Source organism: Branchiostoma belcheri, unplaced genomic scaffold (assembly GCF_001625305.1).
Source record: "Branchiostoma belcheri isolate BF01 breed outbred unplaced genomic scaffold, Haploidv18h27 scaffold12, whole genome shotgun sequence".
NCBI classification, from domain to species: domain Eukaryota; kingdom Metazoa; phylum Chordata; class Leptocardii; order Amphioxiformes; family Branchiostomatidae; genus Branchiostoma; species Branchiostoma belcheri.
Genome location: NW_017802602.1, coordinates 3,521,069 through 3,532,072, shown reverse-complemented (window position 1 = coordinate 3,532,072; position 11,004 = coordinate 3,521,069). Strand labels below are relative to the sequence as shown.

At 41.0% G+C, this 11,004-nt stretch overlaps 1 protein-coding gene across 1 annotated transcript; it reads left to right on the top strand.

Moving 5' to 3' along the window:
* Positions 1–2,201: 2,201 nt before the first annotated feature.
* Positions 2,202–5,063, top strand: LOC109462835 (ADP-ribosylation factor-like protein 4C). Its single transcript, XM_019759467.1, has one exon. The coding sequence runs from the start codon at positions 2,709–2,711 to the stop codon at positions 3,303–3,305; it is 597 nt and encodes a 198-aa protein (XP_019615026.1). The 5' UTR covers positions 2,202–2,708; the 3' UTR covers positions 3,306–5,063.
* Positions 5,064–11,004: the final 5,941 nt, after the last annotated feature.

The following is an 11,004-nucleotide window of genomic DNA, read 5'->3' as shown; positions in this document are numbered from 1 at the left end:
ATGCGTGACAGGGGCTTATAACTAAACTGATTTCCATGCAGATTTGTTTTTGTACAAGATTCTTAAAAGTTTTCTGATTGATGGGCTTTTTTATCGCCAGCTTCCTTCGCTAGCGGTTAGAAAACGCTACAATTCTTTGGGCCTTTAAAATCTCCTTCGAGAATTAAACCACGTGAAGGTACATTAAATTTTCACTACCTTTCCTTTTTTAACATTTGCATCCACTGGTAAACACATACCTCAAGTTCAGGCCAGTCAGAAAACCTTCAGTTGGCAATACTAGTATATCTGGGGAGGAACCCGTGTAGAACGCCTCAGACACCGCGGTCGTTCTTGTTGGTCTTGTTGGGTGCGTCCCTCGGTAGATGATCCGTAATGCCGTGTGACAAACAACCCAAGATTGGTCTTAAGTATGGCAGTCTTACGTAAGCTGTTGATTGTCTGCAAATTGTTATTTGAATAATTCTGATATTTATGATGACGATGAAAATTATAGTCTTGATACAGGTCTCGATATCCATTAATACTTGTTGTGAAAATTGTAACTATAGTTCAGACCTCGATACCCGTGTATACTAAGTCTCGTTGTTACATACTTGCACTGCTACAAGAAAAAAATAATGGGGGTTTTGCGTCTGTATTCGTAGAGATAGAAAAGTTTTGCCAGAAACCCCCTGAAAAATGGAATAATCCAATGAGCTCGTTTCCAAAGTCCAAACCTTTTGATAAATGAAGGATTGGAACCCAAGAAATATGATATATCAAAAAGAATATGTTTTACAGAGAGAGAAAGAGAGAAGAGAGACAGAGAGAGAGAGAGAGAGAGAGAGAGAGAGAGAGATCCAATACAATTCTCTTTCACTAGGTGTCGTCCATGGAAACTTTATTTCGGCAGTTTGGAATCTGTTAACAAATCATATACATCAAAGTTCATTCAACCCTATAGTGTACTACTTTTTATATCTAGTAGTTCATCGAACGCTATCGCACACTTATTTTTCTTCATTTTTTTCTTCTTCAATTCAATTCTTTATTAAGATATTTTACTCAAGTTTTATTATGTAACGTTATTAAACAACAGTATACAATGAATCTATGCGAAATCTACGCCGTACAGCAAGAAGGACGTTTTAGTTTTAATTTCCTTGGTTACGGTGACCAAGTGTTCTTTGACAATGCCCTGTTGGCACCAACAGTTATAATAATGATAATGATAATAATAATAAAAATAAAAAGTTGATTTGCCCTGTATTTCAAGTTGTTGCATGTTTAACGGTGTGATTTTTTGTTTCACACACAATAGATTCTACTTCAAGTAGACTCGTGAGAACTGCATGATGATTTGAGCTTTGACGAACATAATGGCTTTACCGTCTCATTCTTAAAGTTTCTGGGAATAATCTTACTAGTGTAACGGGAAAAAAAGTAATTCTTACTGTTTACAGCTATATATATGCCGACCGCGCGATTCAGGATTTTCAGTTTTTGTGTGTTGAATGAATTAAATATACAAAGGGTTGAATGCCGCCTGGTTGCCAGACCCATAGCACACTGGACACAAAGTATCACAGTGAGATCACTAGAAAAAAACAAACAAAAACACAGGCAAACAAAATTTAAATAATGCCAGTTGTAGCGCCTCAGCCATGTCTCTGGCCTAGTTTGAAGAACTTTCCCCTTTAGCCGGGCTCGTGATCAGCTATAGTGAATCCCTGGCAAATATGACCAGGCTTATCCGTATTTGGTCAAAGTTTTAACCGACCAGATTCCCTCAGAGGGAGGAGTGGGCATTTTCTAACCTTCCCACGGTCGCGTCATCGTGGCAGCCCAGCTAGACAAACAACCTCACACAACCAGGAATCACCGAGAGCCATTCACAAGTTATTGTAAAGCCCCATTCACACATTCGCACCAGCCCACGCCCGTGAGAATACGTAACCTCCCCGGCATGCCATCATCTCCAAGCAGATGTTTGGAGACGGGTCATACCATTTCCTGTTAGAACCTCTATCTTTTTTTCTGACACAAAACCTCCATATTATCCGTAAAAGGTACAATTCAGAGACCATGTTGTTCGTTTTCTGTTCAAATTTGACTGAAAAGGTACAAAAACAGGTGCTATTGTTGTTATATCGTCTGTCAAACCGCCATTAGAAACACCGGTGCGAGACAAATAGGGTTGCCCTGGCGTTCCGTGACGTCATCAGCCTCACCCCCGCTCACTTGACCCGAAGCGGAGAGCGGGCGTCGCGCCATCTTCGTTCGGTCAAGAAAAAAAAAACACCGACCAGGAAACATTCAAGGAGCTGTGTTTCCTCTCCACGTGCCTTAGAGGATCTCCTAGACTTCCCTGGAAGCAGTACAAGGCGTGAGGTGGGAATTATCGGATTTTTTACTTGTCGATCGGCAACGAAAACATTGAACTCCGCGAAGCCCTACGAACGTAGTCTCGTAGACTCCCTCCCTCCCGCGACCGGACTTGCAACTTGTTTTGCTTCGGTGTAGGACGAATTAGATCGTGAAGAAGTCGCCTTCGTATCGTCTACCAAGATAAAGCATCACACAAGAAGATACTGGACGGTTCAAAGGGCTCAAAGTTGCAAACCCTGACGCCATATCGCTGGACTTTAATACGTTTGGTGTAACGTGATACGATGTTGTGGCGTCATTTGGGGTGACCTCGCGTACGTACGGTACTCTACTGTGATATGGGCGGGCAAGGTAGCAGCCTTCTACACCGTGTCCCGGGTTTCAAACCTCTCCATATCGTGATGCTAGGCCTGGATTCAGCCGGCAAGACTACGGTCCTGTACAGACTCAAGCTCGGGGAGTTTGTGAACGCCCTACCCACTGTAAGCTTCAATACCGAACATATAAGATTCAAGGGGGAAGTCGGGAACAACATGGTGTTTAAAGTCTGGGACGTCGGCGGTCAAGAAAAACTGCGGCCGCTCTGGAGGCCGTATACTCGAGGCACGGACGGAATTGTTTTCGTGGTGGACAGCGTCGACAAAGAGAGACTAGACGAGGCTAGAACTGAGATCTTTCGTGTCGCGAGGTACACAGAACACCAAGGGGTGCCTATCCTTATATTCGCCAACAAGCAGGACCTTCCGGGTGCTCTGAGCGTCCAAGAAGTGGAAGAAACTCTGTCCGTGTCCGACATTAGGACCACCAACTTGTGCCACGTTCAGCCAACTTGTGCAATTATTGGAGAAGGGTTGACAGAGGGACTCGAAGCGCTGTATCAAATGATTAAGAAGAGGAGAAAAATGCTGAAACAGCAGAAAAAGAGGGGGAGGTGACACGCACTTGGGAACAGCCGTGTTGTGTGTCTTATTTGTAAAGGAATTTGGACAATAAACAAATTAGGAGTGAGTGCCACATGGACAGTGAAATGAGACCACAGTTTGACTGGGAAAATTGTATTATATCTACCATTGCTAACGTTGTTAGTCAAATTCTTATTGTATATACATGTATATAAAATGTTTAAAGGGCTATCATTATCAGAATGGTCTTTTTTTTACTTCCCTTTTGAGTTTTTAACCACTTCCTTGTATAATCAATAATTTTTACACCCCAGTCCCCAGTTTTTATTTTAGGAAGATACATATACCTGTGACTGCCTTTCCTGAATCTTTTAAATTGAACGAATATCCCACATTTAATGGTGCAAATGTCATGTTGACAATTTTTACTAAGCAATGGACAATCATATTTATAATGTGTTACTATGGAACACTAATATGTTGCATCCATACCTAATGATATGTATGTTATGAATACACAGATTGGCAAGGTAACATTTCTTTTTGTAGATATATATTTTTTGATCGGATTCAATATTTTATTTTGTATTAATACATGTACGGTATACAGTTTTGCATGCGCAGATTAACATTTTTGTATTAAATTTGATTGCCTTAGTAATTGATGGTACTGTATGCAGACTAGACCCAGAGCTACAGTCCTAGCCTCCTTCACAGACTTTTTGCAGTGACATTGTTTATTTTTCTGGGAGTGCGCTGTATGTGATTTTCTTTTATTATATGGGCTGTCTAATACATGTACTAGTTTGGCAGAGGGAGTTGTGCCTATCATTCTACTAGTACTAGCATGAGTGGTACAGTGCTCTCCACATACAGCTTACCCCCTGAATAAGGCCCTCCCCTGAAAATAAAACGCTCAAACGTAGCCTGTACCAGGCTTCGGGAAGCAGCTTTTAAAGAGTAGAAATTGGCCTAACAGACAGATATCATGCCATATTATTAGCTGACCAACTCCCCTGGCATGTTACCTGTCTATTTTGCAAATTTTTACTCTTTCCGACCCTTTTTTGAAACCTGGTAGAGGCTAGCTCAAACACTGCCCCACTAAAAGTCTGCACAGGAGGCTAATAATTCCACAGTTCAGTGTATGAGTTAGGGCTCAGCTGACAATTTTGTAAGTGCTCCATTTCTTTTACTAGTAATCAATCAAAAGATTTATTGATTTAACTTTGTACATGTACTATGTAACAGGCCAACACAGATGGACTTTTACACTAATTTATTGATTTGTTAACCATTGTTCAGGCAAAGGCCTTTATGTATGCATGTACATGAATGTTTTAATTTCCAAGCATCTGTATGTCTTTATGCAAAGGTTTATATGTCTATCAACTGGTGTATTCCCTTCCATAGGGCAAGGTAAACAACAAAAAAAATGTTACTGTACTACTGCTTGAAAGATGTACAAAACACAGCAAAAAGACATACTGGTACCAAAAAACAAGCTACATAGTAGTATGATATTAATAGTTATGCTTGGTGATTGGTGTATTCACCTGCATACAGGGTACAATCTTCTAAAAGATGATTTTGTAATGCACAAGAAAACTTCAACAACTTCCATGTCCCAATCTATTATAATAATTTATGAAAGTGATTTCATGAGTTGTTCAAAAGAATGTACTTGTAAACCAGTGGTCTGTTACGGTGTAACTCTAAAATGATGGCAAAATGTAACACATGGGTGCTTCTTGTAACACTGTGTGAATAAACGTTGTATATGGAATAACATTCTTATGCGTCTTGGCTTCTGTTGGTAATGTTTCTGTAAACTCCATTCCGTGCGCGGCAATGTTTGTACAATGTATGTGCAAGGCTGGAAATACCACTGTCGTATGCAAGTCAAACTGGAGCTGTGCAGGCATTTCTGTTATCTACGTATATACCTGCACCAGTGCATGAACAAAAATGTAGGTGGTGTATATTTGTTAGGGAGTGAGTATGGAAACCCCAGCATACATGCAAATAGGTTGGCAGCCATTCTTACTACCAGACTGAGTGTAGGTGCTAGTATGCACTTCAAGCCCCTATGTGATATCACACCCTCCATTGTGACTGTTTGAACCTGTGACAGACAGACGTGCAAATTTTCATATGTATAATGTACTGTAATACCATTTATTGTATTATTTTTGCGAATTCAAATTTACCTGGCAGCTTCCATGTCTAGCCACCATTGTGGCAAACAATAGGGCATTTTCATGGAAACTTTCCATTTCAATGAAGCAGGTCAGTTCTTGATTTACATTTCAATTGGTCTTATCTGAAGTTTACACAGCATTTCTGTGTAATGTGTTAAGTGTCCTTTGAACTTTTTTGGCTTTACAAATGACCTCTTCCCAAGCACAAGACTCAAGAGCTACCTACTATCTAAAATTCATGACCCTAGCCAGACCCATGTCCAGATTGCGGGATACCAAAATGGGAAGTTCAGCTGCAGCACCATAACAAGCTCATTGTCAAAATCTAATCATTTCAAGGTCTCATCAAGGAGGTTAAATACATACTTGTATTCAACCTCCTTGGTCTCATCAAGACCTACCCACATACCAAGTTTCATGACAATCCATCGAAACCTTGAGTTATCGTGCTGAAATACATACACATACATACATACATTTGTACATACATACAGGGACAGGGATGACGAATGATGATGACATACATACATAATTATGTACTTCTGTATAATGTCCTTGGTTACATGCACACGTTATGGAAAACATAACCCTGTTGGCAAAAGTACAGTCCCTGTAGAAATTACATTCTTCACAACACAGACAATCGTGATTACACATCCATACCCATGCATATACATGGTACATGTTTGTAGGAAAAACGTCCCAGAATCGCCAGTGGGTGAGGTTTTCAGACTGATTGTCACTTTATATAACAACTGTCCGTCAAACTATGCCACCTACGTCACTGAGTAACCAAGGACATTATAGTCAGATCTTGGAGGAACCAATAGTGATACAGATACATAATGTATGTAATTGTTCAGAAAGATTGAATAATATGATGCATGGAGAAATATTCATTTCCTCGTGAACCATTTAGAAATCATGAAGGCACTGCAGCAGTCATTCTTTCTGATCTCCACTCATCTGATCCTTCTGCTGGGTTCTCAGATACCTCAGTGGTGTCCAGAAGGCTGTTCGTATGAGATTTCTGGAGGGACCGATAGAATCATCTCGTGTAGCTGTCTTGGGCAAGATTGGAAGGGGCCGGCCTCCAGCTTGGTCAAACATGGAGGAAAAATGTCCAGTATTCTCCCATGTCTCGGCGCCATACCAAAGTTTTTCCATCCTGAAGTACGTGAAGTTTCTGTCACGTCGCTCTGTTTGCCAACACTTCTGGAATCCTCTTTGAAATTCCCGAATGTTACGTCCCTTTTCAAATTGTACATCACCAAGTCGAACATTTCGAGGATACAGCCGGGGGCTTTTCGAGGCATGCCCGATGTGAAAAAGCTCTGTCTCGCAGACAATCTCATCTCCAGTTTAGGTATGTATAATTCATTTTCTTCTGTTGACTGAGTGTTCTAGCCAGCCCCCATATTATACTCACTACAATACAGCACTATATGGAATCATATTGATTTTGTGTCCCTGATTGATTGTACATTGTACATTACACACACACACACACACACACACACACACACACACAGTCACACACAGTCACAGATACAAGCACACACACACACACACACACACACACACATACACATGTACACACACACGCAATGTATATATACATGATTGAATATAATAGATTACTAGTACAAGTATATATGATTTTGGCTTTGTTATTTATTATTAACAGAAGCGGACACTTTTGTTGGGCTGGAGTCTCTAACACACCTGTTCCTGGATACGAACGCCATCACCGCAATCTCCCAGTACGCTTTCCGTGGCCTGCCACCGTTACAGGTATTACAGCTGTCCAAAAACTGCCTTAGCACTGTACCCCTGGAGTCTCTCCTGCAGCTCAAAGCAGTCAGATTTGTCACACTCGCAGCCAATAGCATTACCACAATCGACAGCAGCGTTCTACGCCTGAGTCGCATACGGCGCTTCGACGTGATGAACAACAGGCTGAAATGTGACGGGAGTCTGGCATGGTTTGTCTGTAACCTGCGTGCACCGAGCATGAAGTTCATCTTTCACCCCGACTCCCTGAAGTGTGCATCCCCTGCTGGCCTCCGCGGTAATCCTCTCACCTCCCTGCTCACTGGTGATGCTACGGATGGGACTGGATCAATGAGATGTGACGAAACGAGCTCAGGAGGTCTGCAAATCACCAGCGTTCAACCGAACGAAACCGTAATTCCTACTGAGTACTACACCAAGACGCCGTACACAAACAATAATGTGTCAGTCTTTGAGCACACAACAGAGATGGAACGTGTCATTTTACTTGGGGAAAGCCCAACAATCAACGAGGACGACAGAAAGAGACAGCTACTGACTGCTGTTATCGTGCCGCTTGTCTTTACATTGGCTGTGGGATCCCTCCTCTTTATCTGTCGTCGCACAGGATTGGCCTGTCGCAGCCCACCAATGGCAGCAACCCAAGACAATCCGGCGCCATCCCAAGAAGAAGGGGACCATAAAATCGAGCCCTACGCAGTTGTCTATGATGACTCAGCAGAGCTTCAAGCTCCTGACAGCCCCTCGGCGACAGGTGAACCACCCAACGCTAGAGAGACATCCGAAGGCAATGAAACCATCCAGCCGTATGCAGTGGCCTATGTAGACGTGTCAGGGAAGGGGAAAAACGGCAAGCTCTCACCATACGCGATGACATCCCTAACTGATGACCAGACATCAGAAAACACTGTTAAGCCTCATACAGCGAGCTATGGCCCAAGTCACGACAAGATCCAGCCATATGCCGTAGGCTACCCTGATAACGCCTCACAAGCTACAGAAAATTATTTCACGCATCTCCAAAACGTCCAGTCACCATTTGCCCAGTCAGACAACCAGTCACTGCCAACAAATGTCATAACTGAGCCGAAATATGAGAGAAGTCTGGAACAATCCATGGGTGAGGGTCCCTACAGAATGGAGAATGAAAAGGAGATGCCAAATGCAGGTGAGATGTTGTACAGGAGTGGTTCGGAGCCCACAGCTGAAGACCACAGACGACAGGCACCTCGCATCCTGTATAACCATGCTGATGGAGAGTAAAGCCAAAGCAAAAAATAATGTTGTTTCCACAATCTATGGCAATCTACATTGTATACATATACGTCATTGTCATATGAGAACACGCCATTTGGCAGACTTTGTACCTGTACCTTTGATATGTCCAACATACTGATCCTTGTTATTGATTGTACAGCATACAAGGTCATTGCTATTTATGGAAAAAAATAAGTATATTCCAAAGTACAACAACAAAGACTCCGCTCTTTTTCAGTGGTGACCACTACTGTAGTGGCATGTGTGTAGCCTCTACCAGGCTAAGTGAAGTGGCTGGAAAGAGTAAAACTGAAGAAATAGACAGATGATATGCCATGGGAGTTGTTCAGTGCTAACAGTTTCGGAAGCATCAAACTGTACTCCTTTAGTGGACCAACTCCCATGTTGCTAATACATTGTACATGTATGTTTATTTGGCCAAGTTCCACTCTATCCAGCTGCTTCACGAAGCCTGTTAGAGGCTAGCTTGTGTGGCCCAAGGGCTATAGACAATGACACACAGGTGGACATTGCTCATAGACCAAAGGTTTATGAAGGATTTTAACTAGCATTTACATGACTGTAGATGGTATTGCTGAGGCAGTTCATTGCAAATGGTACCTTATCAATGTGTTCAAAATAACTAATAGTAATACAAATGCAATGTGTTCAAAATAACTAATACAAATGCACAGACAGCACTTGACTGATGCAACGGTTTTATTAAACTGGAGATAAATATGTGCCATATGGATAATAATAACGGCCTTTCATATACTCCATTGCACTTCACATGTGACTGGATACATAAACAATGAACAAAGTTATAATAACAGTTTAGTAATAACAGTTAATAATATTAATATGAGCTAACAATATTATTAATAACATTTTATATTCTATTGCACTTCACATGTGACTACTTAGATGAACCAAAAAACCTAACTGAAGTAACAACTGTTACAGTTAAGTTCTTTACAAGTAACCAAGCATCTGAACTACGATTAGTACGAAAAAAACTATACCAACAATTGTTATTACATGTATAAACACACTAATCCTTCTCAAAATGTAGGATTCTGTATGTACATTTTTCTTACATGTATTTCTTAGAACAAATGTTTTCAACATGAAGAGTTTGTTAGAACTGTACTTCATGCAATACAATGTATATACATGTACATTGTATAACCTTGAATTTTAAAGGCAATGTACATGTAAAACTTGGCACAAATGTTTACTTCTCCATGTTACAATTATGCATGCTAAATTTGTGTACATCCGATACATTCATCTGTGATACACACTATAAACATTAGAAGTTATTCTTCCAATAAGTATATATATTGCTTTCTTCCTAAATCTTTGCATTTAAGTTATAACCATAATAATTATGGGTTCACCACACCACGAAGTGGTGGTGAACCCATATTGCTTTTTCTGATGTTTCTTCTCCTCCTCCTCCTCCTCCTCCTGCCACTTCTTTAAATTGATTCAACTCCTTCATTTTTGGGCGAAATTACCTGTAATTTCGTATAGAGGTAGAGTGGGTAAATACCCTTAGGCGTTTTTAAAATTTTTTTGATACAAGCTTTTACAATCGTTTTATTTGCTTTTTAGTGGTCCCCATAGGAAAGTACTGTGGGGGCGTACGCGCGTGACGTAATAAGAAAGGAATTCGGGGGAAGGCCCAAATATGGGCATACAAGCAGGTGTGGTCATGTTTGCAGATGTGGCTGTTGATTGGCTGTTGGCTAATTAATTTATTTACTACCATTTTCACGTACCAGCGCAGCTGGTCCACGCGGTCTCGGCCGTGGGCCATGATACTCTGATATTGGATACCGATTCGTGTGATTCCTATAAACATTTCACCTAACTACGAACTAGTTGGAAGAATTATAGCTGCATGGATGCCTGTATATGATTTTAACAAACACTGAAAATCTGACGCAAAAACTGGCAGATATTTTGCTCTTCTCTGTTGGAACAACGCAAGCGGGACGTCAATGACCTGCGCCCCGCGAGTACTGTAAACAACGGTACGTAATGTGTATCGTCACGCGCGCGCCACGGTATCAACAATTTTCCACAATCTTCACCGACTAGTATTATATATTCTGTTATCGATTTCTGAAGAATCACCAAAATTGTAGAGTGTATCTCCTAGAAAGTCCCTTACTAGTACTTGAAGCGATCGTTACCGCCATGTTGTCCACTTTATATGACATACAATGCAGAGAGTAATGGAAACGTGTCCAGATAGCTCGGTTGGTAACGCGCAGGGCTGCAAGTCCAGACATTACGAGTTCGAACCCCGGTACACTGGATATTTTTAATTATCCTTTTTACAATTTTAACAATTTTAACATTTTTAACAATTTCAACAATTTTAACCATTTTAACCATTTTACATTTTAACAATTTCAACATTTAATTTTAACATTTTCGTTTTAATATCCATTGCTTTGCTTTTAACA